A 12501-nucleotide genomic window follows, 5' to 3' on the forward strand; every position below is an offset into this window, starting at 1 on the left:
CGAGACCCGTGGCAGAGTGAGTGCGTGTGTGTTGGGTGTGAGTGCTGGGGGGCCACACTGTGGGCGAGGCTGAGCTGGACCCCGCCCTGCTGGCCCCCAGCAGTCTCCCACCCCCGGCTGCACCCCTGTGCTCTGCAGGCTGGGGTGCGTCTGTCTCTGACCCCTGACCTGATGCCCAGTTTCACCCGGACCTGCCAGCCCTCCCCTCCCGGGGGCACCCGGGTCTGAGCCCCCTTTGTGCCGAGTCCATCACCGGCTCCACGGGCACACCCACCGCATCTGTCCATCCTGTTCTGTCTTAGCAGGGCGGGAACATCAGCCTGGGGGCCCCAAGCCCTGGGGAGGGGTCTCTACAACAGGGGCGAACGGCAGGGCAGGGCAGGGGGGGCTTATCCCCCGAGGGCCCCCCAGGACCCCCTCCACCTTTCCCTGGGAGACAGACGGGAGGCAGATGCGTAACTGGCAGACACGAAGAAGCAAGAGGAGGTGGGTTACTGGACCAGGGAGGGAGCAGAAATGACTGCCCCCCCTTTCCCTGCAGCCCCCCTGTCCCCCTCGCCCAGCCTTGGGGGTCCCCAGCTTCGCCCCAGGCTGCTCCTCTGGCTCTGAGTGAACTGAGCCCCCACGGCCTTCGGTTCAGCGCCCGGCGGCCCCACTGTGCCCCCCCCCCCCCCCCCGTTCCCGGTTCCGGGGATACGGCACCGCACCCTGCAGGCAGCAGGCTCACCCACAGGCCCTGTGGTTTCCGGGCGGGCAGGGAGGGGCCCTGAGCAAGGCCCAGATGTCCTGGCAGCCCAAGGAGGGCTCCGCCCAGGGGCCACCGCCCTGCCCGCTGACTCACGCCCTTGGGACCCGTCCCCCCCTCCCTTCCCCTCCCCGGGCGGGTGGTGTGGCCGGGCTTGGCTTGCTCCCCAGCAGTGGGAGTGAGTGACAGGCGGCAGGAGGCCCCTGACCACATGGAGCCTGGAGCCTGCAGGTCCCTGCGGGGGGGCCGGGGGGGGGCCGGGGGGCCGGGGGGGGCGCGTGCGACTCACACTCAGCTCAAAGGAGACTCGGCATTTCTACCTGCCTCTTTCCAGTCCTCTGTCTCTCTATCTCTATCTGTGTCTCTCTCTCTGTCTCTCTCTGACTGTCTCTGTCTCTCTGTGTCTGTCTCTCTGTGTCTCTCTCTGTCTCTGTGTCTCTGTCTCTGTGTCTGTCTCTCTGTGTCTCTCTCTGTCTCTGTCTCTGTCTCTCTCTCTGTCTGTCTCTGTGTCTCTCTCTCTGTCTCTCTCTGACTGTCTCTGTCTCTCTCTGTCTCTGTGTCTGTCTCTCTGTGTCTCTCTGTGTCTCTGTCTGTCTCTGTCTCTCTCTCTGTCTGTCTCTGTGTCTCTCTCTGACTGTCTCTGTCTCTCTGTGTCTCTCTCTGTCTCTGTGTCTGTCTCTCTGTCTCTCTCTGTCTGTCTCTGTGTCTCTCTCTGTCTCTCTGTCTCTCTCTGTCTGTCTCTGTGTCTCTCTCTCTGTCTCTCTCTGTCTCTGTGTCTGTCTCTCTGTCTCTGTCTGTCTCTGTCTCTCTGTCTCTATCTCTCTCTGTCTCTCGGACTGTCTCTGTGTCTCTCTATCTCTCTCTGTGTGTCTCTATCTCTATCTCTTTCTGTCTCTGTGTGTCTCTCTGACTGTCTCTGTGTCTCTCTCTATCTCTCTCTGACTGTCTCTGTGTCTCTGTCAGTCTCTATATCTCTCTCTGTGTCTCTGTCTGTCTCTATGTGTCTCTCTATCTCTCTATGTCTGTGTCTCTCTCTGACTGTCTCTGTCTCTGTGTGGCTCTCTCTGACTGTCTCTGTGTCTCTCTCTGTCTCTCTGACTGTCTCTATGTCTCCCTCTGTCTCTATATCTCTCTCTGTGTCTCTGTCTGTCTCTATGTGTCTCTCTATCTCTCTATGTCTGTGTCTCTCTCTGACTGTCTCTGTCTCTGTGTGGCTCTCTCTGACTGTCTCTGTGTCTCTGTCTCTCTCTGTGTGTCTCTTTCTCTGTCTCTCTGACTGTCTCTATGTGTCTCTCTATCTCTCTCAGTCTGTGTCTCTCTGTCTCTCTCCATCTCTGTCTCTCTCTGACTGTCTCTGTGTCTCTCTCCATCTCTGACTGTCTCTGTCTCTCTGTCTCTGTGTCTCACACACACGCACAGCAGAGACAGAGACGTGCTCAGGGACCAGGAGACAGCGGGCGCCCCAGGCCCGTCAGGGTTCTGAGATCTCAGAGGAGAGACACACGTGTGCTCTCCCCCCAAGACGCCCCCCCCCCGCGCAGAGTGGATCCAGACAACGGCATGGGGGGGGGGCAGCGGCAGCGCCCCATCTCGCCGCCTGCAGGCTCAGCGTCAGGACCCTCACGCTCCATGCCAGGGACGGGGTTCGATTCCCGGCCGGGCAGCTCAGTGCAGCCTCCACCCGCTTCCGTCCGTGGGGCCAGCGGGGCCTCTAGTCTCAGGCAGGAGGCAAGACGGCACAAGGTCGGGGGTTCAAACCCCCAGCTGCTCCCGTGCAGACTGACCGCCTGGGAGACCCCCAGGGGCTGGTCATCAATCAATCAATCAATTTATCCATCCATCATCTGCATCTCTACCTATCGATTCCTTGGGAGAAAGACGAGGCCGTCTGCTCCGTGCAGACTGACCGCCTGGGAGACCCCCAGGGGCAGCTCCGCCCTGTCCAGGCAGTAAGCTCACTACCTGCTTATCTGCATATTTATGCGGTTATGCATTTGCATATCGATCTATCTGCATATCTCTCTACCCATTAGCTCCTGGGGAGAGAGACCAGACCGCCCTGTCCTGCAGGGTCGCTGTGAGTCGGCATCTCCTCCTTCACCCCTATCTTTTATAATAGGACCATTTGCCCAGCGGCTCCCTCCGCCCCCTCCTTCCATGTGCATTCGCTCACCAAGGTGCTTCACCCCGGACGCCCCTGTCTCCCCGCACCCCGCGCCCCCCCTCGGCAGACCAGGTCCCCAGACACGGTCTCCAGGCCTTTCCTCCGTGTCTCCTTTGAGCTCAACCCCCCAGCCCCCCCAAAACCAAACGCATCGCCATTGTCCACACAGCCATCCGTCCATGGGTGCATCCGCTCTGCCCACCAGGCTCTCCAGCCCCAGGGCGCGGTCCGGGCTCAGTCCCGCAGCTGCACCGGGAGACCCACGGGGCGTTGCCCCCCCCAACCCCTTCTCCACCCCCCGGGTTCCACTTCCTCCCCAGAGGAAGGGGAGACCGTGTCACAGGGACAGTGGACGCGTCCTCGGGAGAGGCCAGTCCCTGGGGAAGGACGTCGTGCTTGGGGAAGCGGAGGGGCAGCAGCAGAGGGTCTTGGGGAGCCAGCAGCAGCCCCACACTCCTCAGCAGCGAGGACAACAGCTCAGAAACCTTCCCAGCATCCCCCGGGAATGGCCCCAGGGCCCCCCAGTGCCCGGGACCCCAGTCTGCAGGGACGGGGCTGCAGGCCATGCAGGGAGCAGCTGGTGGCCCCCCGCCCTCCCCCCATAAGAGGAATGACCATTTAGGACGTTAATCGGACCGCCAGGGCTTCAGCCTGCAGGACCCGGAGACCAGAAGGCTCCACGTCTGGCGTTTCTCTACCTGTGGGTCGCGACCCCTTGGGGGGGGGGAGCCCCAAATGACCCTTCCACTGGGGTCACCTAAGACCAGGGGGAAAACGCCTCTCTCCGAGGGTCTTGGGAGCTGACCGCTCACCTACGCGTCCTGTGAGTGTCCACCCTCTCCTCCCCACCAGGACACTTCACCAGTGACCCCCCCAGCACGAGAAAGGGCTACAATGTAACCGCTTTCTCTCCCCCGGGAGCCCCCCAGCACAGGCAAGGGCTACAATGTAACCACTTTCTCTCCCCAGGGACCCCCCCAGCACGGGAAAGGGCTACAAAGTAACCACTTTCTCTCCCCAGGGACCCCCCCAGCACAGGCAAGGGCTACAATGTAACCACTTTCTCTCCCCGGGAGCCCCCCCAGCACGGGCAAGGGCTACAAAGTAACCACTTTCTCTCCCCCAGGAGCCCCCCAGCACAGGAAAGGGCTACAATGTAACCACTTTCTCTCCTCAGTGACCCCCCCAGCACGGGCAAGGGCTACAATGTAACCACTTTCTCTCCCCCAGGAGCCCCCCAGCACAGGAAAGGGCTACAATGTAACCACTTTCTCTCCCCAGGGACCCCCCCAGCATGGGAAAGGGCTACAATGTAACCGCTTCTCTCCCCGGGAGCCCCCCCAGCACGGGCAAGGGCTACAATGTAACCACTTTCTCTCCCCAGGGACCCCCCAGCACGGGAAAGGGCTACAATGTAACCACTTTCTCTCCCCAGGGACCCCCCAGCACGGGCAAGGGCTACAATGTAACCACTCTCTCTCCCCAGGGACCCCCCAGCACGGGAAAGGGCTACAATGTAACCACTCTCTCTCCCCAGTGACCCCCCCAGCACGGGAAAGGGCTACAATGTAACCGCTTTCTCTCCCCCGGGAGCCCCCCCAGCACGGGCAAGGGCTACAATGTAACCGCTCTCTCTCCCCGGGAGCCCCCCAGCACGGGCAAGGGCTACAATGTAACCGCTCTCTCTCCCCCGGGACCTGCCTGTTGCAATCCCAGAGCTCTGCGTCGCCCACCGGGGGTCCTACATCGCCCGTGTCCATTGGAGAGGATTCAGAGGGAAGGGGCGGAGTCTGGCCTGTCCATCAGGTGGACACCTCACTGGGAGGCGCTAAGACACTGCCGCTGACCAGACACACGGAGCCACGCCGAGCCCTGGAGCAGGAGGAGCCGCGGGGAGAAGCATCACAAGGGGGTGGTGCTGAGAAACAGAGGCGCGTTTTCTCACAGATTTGGAGGTCCCGAGTCTGAGCCCAGGGCACCAGCCCCACGGGAAGGCTCAGTCTCTGTGGGCTCTGGGCCGGGGAGGTCCTGCCCTCTTTGACCCCCCGTTCCCAGTCCCTCGGCCCCCTCCAGGGGCAGGGGTCACCCCCTGTTTCTGCCTCAGTGTGCCTCTGAGGAGCGCGTGGTGCAGAACAACCGAAGCTTACGGGACACCAAGCCCTCTGCCAGGAGGGAGTCTGACTCACGGCGACTCTTTCTGAAACAAAACCAAATCAGACACACTGCCCTCGAGTGGACGCCGGCTCACGGGGACCCTGCAGGACGGGGCGGGGCTGCCCCTGGGGGTCTCCCAGGCGGTCAGTCTGCACGGGAGCGGTGGACGGGCTTGGTGTGCAGCGGGCAGTCATGGGCGGAGTGGGGGTCATGGAGGGGGTGGGAGGAGAGCGGTCCATGATTGTCCCCAGTCGGGGAAGCAGCACAAAGCCGGCCCAGCAATGCTGACCCTTCAGTCTGTCTGTCTGCCCTACTGGGCTCATGCTCTCTGTCTCTGTCTGTCTCTGCATCTCTGTGGCCCCTCTTTGTCTCTGTCTGCCTGCCTGTCTCTCATTCCCTCCCTTCTCGCACTGTCTCTGTCCCCGGCGTCTCTGTCGGCCTCTCGCCTCCTCTCTGTGTCTCTCTGTCTCTCTATCTCTGGTTGTCTCTGCCTCCTTCCCTTCCTGTACACACTGCATGTCTGTCTCTGTTTTTGTCTCTCTGTCTCTTTCTCTCCTGGGTCCAAAACAAGCACTCGGCCATTGGTGAATACCTGCCCCCCATGTCCTCTCTGCCCCCCGCTGTCCCCCCCTCCCACCCAGAGGTGTCCTGAGCTCCTCAGAGTTTGGGGTTCACCCTCACACGCCAACCTTCCTCTCAAAAGGATGGGAGTCCCTCCCAGACTCAATGACTAACGAGTGACTTAAGGGGACTTTCCGGCTGCCCGCTGCCCGCTGACCGCTCGGCCACCCCTGCTTCCTCCGAGCTCCGTGTCTCTCTCGTCCCGGTCTCCCCCTCTCCCTTCTTAGAACCCCCAACAGCCTGAGAGCCCGGTTGCCCCGTCCGCCCCTCCTGCAGTGTCTCTCCGTCTCTGTGTCTCCCCATCTCTTTGTGTCTCTCGCGGGGCAGTCCCTGTGGTTACCGGGTCTCCCAGGCCCCGGGGAGCGACTGTGGGGGGAGAAGGGAAGTCCCACATTCCTGCAGAGGGACTGGGTCCCCACGCCCTGCCCCCTGGCCGCTGACACACCCGGGTGGCTCCTGGGGCCCAGATGGACGGCCTGACGGACAGACCTTCTGAAACAGGAAATTCCAGCCCGAGGGGCCACCTGGAATGCACAGAGGCCCCACCCAGAGATTAGCGTAGCTCAGAGGCCAGGCTGCCCGGAAACAGCTCCGGGCAACAGGGGCAGGGACAGGGGACAGGGGCCAGGGCCCAGCCGCTGCCCGTGTGAGGTCAGCAGGGCAGGCCCTGCACAGCCTGGGGGACAGGGCGGCAGAGAGCCGGTCTCCCCCCCCCCCCCCCCCCCCCCGGGAGCGGCTGGGGGTTTGAACTGCCCGCCTTGGGGTCAAGCTGGGCCGGAGCACCTTCCCCTCCTGCCCGGGGGACGGGGTGCCAGCCGGTCTGCGCCCACAGAGGGTCAAGATGGGCCTGGCCACCCACCGCTGACCGACCGACCCAGCGAGGGTCCCACCAGCCCCCAGGGCGACGGGAAGAGGCTGGGGCGGGCGGGCAGCCTGTGGGCGCTGTGGGGGTGGCGGCACAGGGAGGGGAGGGCAGGGGCTCCCCAGCACCCGGGAAGAGCGGCTGGGCCTGTGGGGCGGCGCAGCACAGACAGACAGACAGACACGGACACCCACAGACGCTCGGACGGGAGGGGCGGCATTCCTGGTGGCCACACAGGCAGGAGGGCCATGTGCTGGGGGCCCGGGAGCCGGTGGGGCTCCGATTCCATGGTCACTCACTGGCCAGTCCGGCCGTGGGCGGGGGCGTCTCAGGGCCAGAGGGAGCCCAGCCCCTTCAGCCCTCACGGGACACCCCTCACGCCCTCCGGCTTCCCAAGGCCCTCTTCCTGCTGTCGTGGGTCTCTCTGTCTCTGTGTCTCTGAGTGTCTCTGAGTGTCTGAGTGTATGTCTGTCTCTCTGTCTCTGAGTATCTCTGAGTGTGCAGTACGTGTGTCTGTCTCTGTGTGTCTCTGTCTCTGAGTGTCTCTCAGTGTCTCTATCTGTCCCTATCTCTGAGTGTCTCTCTGTCTCTGAGTGTCTCTCTGTCTCTGAGTGTCTCTGAGTGTGCAGGACGTGTGTCTGTCTCTGTCTCTGAGTGTCTCTGAGTGTCTCTCTGTCTCTGTGTGTCTTTGAGTGTCTCTGAGTGTCTGTCTCTGTCTCTGAGTGTCTCTGAGTGTCTCTCTGTCTCTGTGTGTCTTTGAGTGTCTCTGAGTGTCTGTCTCTGTCTCTGAGTGTCTCTGAGTGTGCAGGACGTGTGTCTGTCTCTGTCTCTGAGTGTCTGTCTCTGTCTCTGAGTGTCTCTCTGTCTCTGAGTGTCTTTGAGTGTCTCTGAGTGTCTGTCTCTGAGTGTCTCTGAGTGTCTCTCTGTCTCTGAGTGTCTCTGAGTGTCTCTCTGTCTCTGAGTGTCTCTCTGTCTCTGAGTGTCTCTGAGTGTGCAGGACGTGTGTCTGTCTCTGTGTGTCTCTGTCTCTGAGTGTCTCTCAGTGTCTCTATCTGTCTCTCTCTGAGTGTCTCTGAGTGTGCAGTACATGTGTCTGTCTCTCTGTCTCTGTGTGTCTCTGTCTCTGTCTGTCTCTGAGTGTCTCTCTGTCTCTGAGTGTCTCTCTGTCTCTGAGTGTCTCTGAGTGTCTCTGAGTGTGCAGGACGTGTGTCTGTCTCTGTCTCTGAGTGTCTCTCTGTCTCTGAGTGTCTGTCTCTGAGTGTCTCTCTGTCTCTGAGTGTCTCTGAGTGTCTGTCTCTGTCTCTGAGTGTCTCTGTGTCTCTGAGTGTCTCTGAGTGTCTCTGAGTATCTCTGAGTGTGCAGGACGTGTGTCTGTCTCTGTCTGAGTGTCTCTGTGTGTCTCTGAGTCTCTCTGTTTCTGAGTGTCTCTGAGTGTCTCTCTGTCTCTGAGTGTCTCTGAGTGTCTCTGAGTGTGCAGGACGTGTGTCTGTCTCTGTCTGAGTGTCTCTGAGTGTCTCTGAGTGTCTCTCTGTCTCTGAGTGTGCAGGACATGTGTCTGTCTCTGTCTCTGAGTGTCTCTGTCTCTGAGTGTCTCTGAGTGTCTCTGAGTGTCTCTCTGTCTCTGAGTGTCTCTCTGTCTCTGAGTGTCTCTGAGTGTGCAGGACGTGTGTCTGTCTCTGTCTCTGAGTGTCTCTGAGTGCCTGTCTCTGTCTCTGAGTGTCTCTCTGTCTCTGAGTGTCTCTGAGTGTGCAGGACGTGTGTCTGTCTCTGTCTCTGAGTGTCTCTGAGTGTCTCTCTGTCTCTGAGTGTCTCTGAGTGTCTCTGAGTGTGCAGGACGTGTGTCTGTCTCTGTGTCTCTGAGTGTCTCTCTGTCTCTGAGTGTCTCTGAGTGTGCAGGACGTGTGTCTGTGTCTGTCTCTGAGTGTCTCTGAGTGTCTCTGAGTGCCTGTCTCTGTCTCTGAGTATCTCTGAGTGTGCAGGACGTGTGTCCGTGGCCGACAGACAGACAGACACTCAGCTGCTCACCGCAAGGTCCCAGGGTTGAACCCCCAGAAGCGCCTCGGCAGAAAGTCCTGGTCGCCCACTTCTGGGCCCTGCCCGGCTCTGCCTGACACCCCACGGGGGGGGGTGCGGCCCCCCCTTTTCTCCCCCTTTCTCCCGGGGGATCGGGATGGAAGCCGCAGTGTCTGCTTGGTTTCGATTTTAGTCCCGGCGGAGCCTGCACTCAGCGCCCCGCGGGGCTCAGGAATGGGGGGCTCCTGCCCTCAGCGCCCTGCGGGGCTCAGGAAGGGGGGCTCCTGCCCTCAGCGCCCTGCGGGGCTCAGGAATGGGGGGGCTCCTGCACTCAGCGCCCTGCGGGGCTCAGGAAGGGGGGCTCCTGCCCTCAGCGCCCTGCGGGGCTCAGGAATGGGGGGGCTCCTGCACTCAGCGCCCTGCGGGGCTCAGAAAGGGGGGCTCCTGCCCTCAGCGCCCCGCGGGGCTCAGGAAGGGGGGCTCCTGCACTCAGCGCCCCGAGGGGCTCAGGAAGGGGGGGCTCCTGCCCTCAGCGCCCCACGGGGCTCAGGAAGGGGGGCTCCTGCCCTCAGCGCCCCGCGGGGCTCAGGAAGGGGGGCTCCTGCACTCAGCGCCCTGCGGGGCTCAGGAAGGGGGGCTCCTGCACTCAGCGCCCTGCGGGGCTCAGGAATGGGGGGCTCCTGCCCTCAGCGCCCTGCGGGGCTCAGGAATGGGGGGCTCCTGCCCTCAGCGCCCTGCGGGGCTCAGGAAGGGGGGCTCCTGCCCTCAGCGCCCTGCGGGGCTCAGGAAGGGGGGCTCCTGCCCTCAGCGCCCTGCGGGGCTCAGGAAGGGGGGCTCCTGCACTCAGCGCCCTGCGGGGCTCAGGAAGGGGGGCTCCTGCACTCAGCGCCCTGCGGGGCTCAGGAAGGGGGGCTCCTGCACTCAGCGCCCTGCGGGGCTCAGGAAGGGGGGCTCCTGCACTCAGCGCCCTGCGGGGCTCAGGAATGGGGGGGCTCCTGCACTCAGCGCCCCGCGGGGCTCAGGAAGGGGGGCTCCTGCCCTCAGCGCCCTGCGGGGCTCAGGAAGGGGGGGCTCCTGCACTCAGCGCCCCGCGGGGCTCAGGAAGGGGGGCTCCTGCCCTCAGCGCCCTGCGGGGCTCAGGAAGGGGGGGCTCCTGCCCTCAGCGCCCTGCGGGGCTCAGGAAGGGGGGCTCCTGCACTCAGCGCCCCGCGGGGCTCAGGAAGGGGGGCTCCTGCCCTCAGCGCCCTGCGGGGCTCAGGAAGGGGGGCTCCTGCCCTCAGCGCCCCGCGGGGCTCAGGAAGGGGGGGCTCCTGCCCTCAGCGCCCTGCGGGGCTCAGGAAGGGGGGGCTCCCAGTCCCCTCGGAGGGGCCTGAGAACGGGGCACCCCAGGGACCCCCTGCTCCGGAGCTCCTTCCACTCTAGAGACAGGCAGGCCAGGAGCTCCGGGCTGCTCACCGTGAGGTCAGCGGTTCAAGCCCGCCGGCCGCTTCCAGGACACTGACCAGACTGACCGCCTGGGGGACCCCGGGGGCAGCTGCGCCCCGTCCTGCAGGGTGGCCGTGGGTGTCATGTTATCTTAGGAATCCTTTGGGGAGCCCACCTTGCCGCAAGCCCTGTCGCACCTGCTGCCCAAAGAGCACTGGGGTGGCCCCTCACTCGCTGCCCCAGGGCTGACCACTGACCCTGGGTCTGTGAGCCCCCTGCTCCCAAAGCCTCTTCCATCTGCTCCGACCAGGCTTCCGTCCCCTGGGGGGATCTGACGTGGAACTCAATGGCCAGGTAGCACCCAGATGAAGGGGCGACTGGCCCCCCGACTGCTGGGGAGGGGGTGGACCATGCACCAGAAGGGGATGCCAGAGACCTTTGTAAACAAACACAAACAAACAAGCAAACAACAACTATTTAAAAACACTCACGAAACAGGGAACAGAAAGACCTGGGACACAGCTTGGCTGGGACACAGGGAGGGGTGACGTCGCAGGCTGGGCATTCAGGGACACACGGGGTGGGGGGGGAACCCCAATGCGGGCGAGCGATTTGGGGACAGAAGACTGGGGTGGGGGCCGGCCCAGGCGGGGTGACGGACAGCACAACACCCCGGAGCAGGCTGCAAACATCGCCTGGATCCCTCGCCCCCCCTGCCCCCCGCCCCCCCGGCCCCCCCAGATCTCTCAGCTCTTGGCCGACAAAGCGGACAAATTAAAAAAGTTGCTGGAATCAATTAGCCCCAGTTCCTGAGAGTCCTTGTAGCTCCTGGCGGGGAGCCCAGAGTCCCCTGTCCCCTCCCCTGTACCCCCTTCTCTGTACCCCTTCCCCTCCCCATGCACCCCCTCCCCTTCTCTACTGCACCCCACCCCACCCCCCTCCAGTCGGAGCCACGCCCCAGGGGTCCCCCAAGATGGTGCGGGGAGTTATTGGGGGGTGGGGGGTCCAGAGCTCCGCGCAGAAAAGTTAAGTTGCCCCCAAAAGAAGCCCCGGGGCCGCTCCGGGGGTGCAAGGCGCGCGGGCAGGGGACGTGGCCGGGCCCGTGGGGCGCGTCCCTCTCCCTCCAGCGTCCCGGGCGCGGCGCCCCGACTCCGGGCCGGGCGCCCCCCCCCCCGTTCTGCGTCTGGTTGGAAGACGCGCTTCCAGGGCGCAAAGTGTGTTTGCAAAGAGGCTGCGCCCCGCGAGCTGCAGGCCGGGCGGCGGCCGATCCAAATTTAGGCCGCGGACGCGGGGCGGGGCCGGACCGGCCTCCTGCAGCCTCGGCGCGCCCCAAACCCCGGAGCAAGGCCGGACGCTGAAGTCTGGGGGCGCATCCACCACCCCCCAGAGCAAGGCCAGACGCTGAAGTTTGGGGGCGCATCCACCACCCCCCAGAGCAAGGCCAGACGCTGAAGTTTGGGGGCGCATCCACCACCCCCCAGAGCAAGGCCCGGACGCTGAAGTTTGGGGGCGCATCCACCCCCCCCTCCGAGCAAGGCCAGACGCTGAAGTTTGGGGGCGCACCCCAACTCCCACCCCTCTGGAACAAGGCCGCGGAGGATGAACTTTGGGGCGCTGCCCGGGCGCGCGGGCGGCTTGGAGAGTGCGCGCGCGGGGGGGCGTCCCCAGGTCCACGGGGTGCGGACGGGACCCCAGACTCCAGCGGGCGCGGCCCGGGCTTCCCGCCGCCGCCCCAGCCCGGGGCTCCGGTGCCTCTCGTGCCGGCCCGCGGGGAGGGGCCCGTGCGCCCCCCGAATGAGCCCCAGGATGCACCCCCGTGCGCCCCCGTGGACGCCCACCCTGCGCCCCCACGTGCGCCCAGCCCGTGCGCACGCATGGAGAGCCCACCCCGTGCGCCCCCACGTGCGCCCCCCACGTGTCCCCCACGTGTCCCCCACGTGCGCGCCCCTGTACCCCCCCGTCCCCCCCGTGCCCCGCGGTCCCGGGCGCTCACCGCGGGCGGGCGCGGGCAGCAGGAGGCCGGGCAGCAGCAGCAGCAGCAGCAGCGCGGCGCGCGCCATGGCGGACGCAGGAACTGAGCGGCCCGGGAGCGCCCGGCGGGCGGCGGAGGCGCGGGCGGGGCGGGCACCTCGGGGCGGACACGCCCTGCTCCCCCCCCCGCACCCCGCGCCCGCCCAGCCCGGCCTTCGGGCCCCGCCCCCCGCCCCGGGTGCTCACGGTGGGGGCTGGGGGCGCGGGACCCCCAGGGAGCAGGGACCTGCTTCCGCACCGGACAGTGACCCCCCCTCCCCGTGTCGTGTCCGCACCCCAGGAGGCCCCACGCCCCGCGGAGCCATGTTTGGGTCCCCTCCCCCAATCCCTCTCCCCCACCCTGGTCTCCCCAACTCTGTGCAGCTAACGGAGACCCCCACCCGCACCCCACCACCGCGCAAAGGCGAGGCAAACTTAGAAACACGACACAGCCCCCCCCCTGGAGACGTGGGGCCACCCCCTAAGCCGAGCCCCTTGGAAAAGGGA

The 12501-nt window shown here is 64.6% G+C and overlaps 1 protein-coding gene across 2 annotated transcripts in view; it reads right to left on the reverse strand.

The window, feature by feature from the left end:
* LOC142435532 (CD99 antigen-like) overlaps window positions 1-12110 on the reverse strand; it is a 27756-nt gene extending 15646 nt beyond the window's left edge. For both annotated transcript variants that reach the window (XM_075539755.1, XM_075539756.1), the window contains exon 1: window positions 11978-12110. In XM_075539755.1, the coding sequence (XP_075395870.1) occupies window positions 11978-12044 (67 nt within the window). In that variant the 5' untranslated portion in view covers window positions 12045-12110. The remainder of the gene's footprint in view (window positions 1-11977) is intronic.
* Between the last annotated feature and the right edge of the window lie 391 nt (window positions 12111-12501).

The sequence above is a fragment of the Tenrec ecaudatus genome, chromosome Y, assembly GCF_050624435.1.
Source record: "Tenrec ecaudatus isolate mTenEca1 chromosome Y, mTenEca1.hap1, whole genome shotgun sequence".
In the NCBI taxonomy this organism is placed as follows: domain Eukaryota; kingdom Metazoa; phylum Chordata; class Mammalia; order Afrosoricida; family Tenrecidae; genus Tenrec; species Tenrec ecaudatus.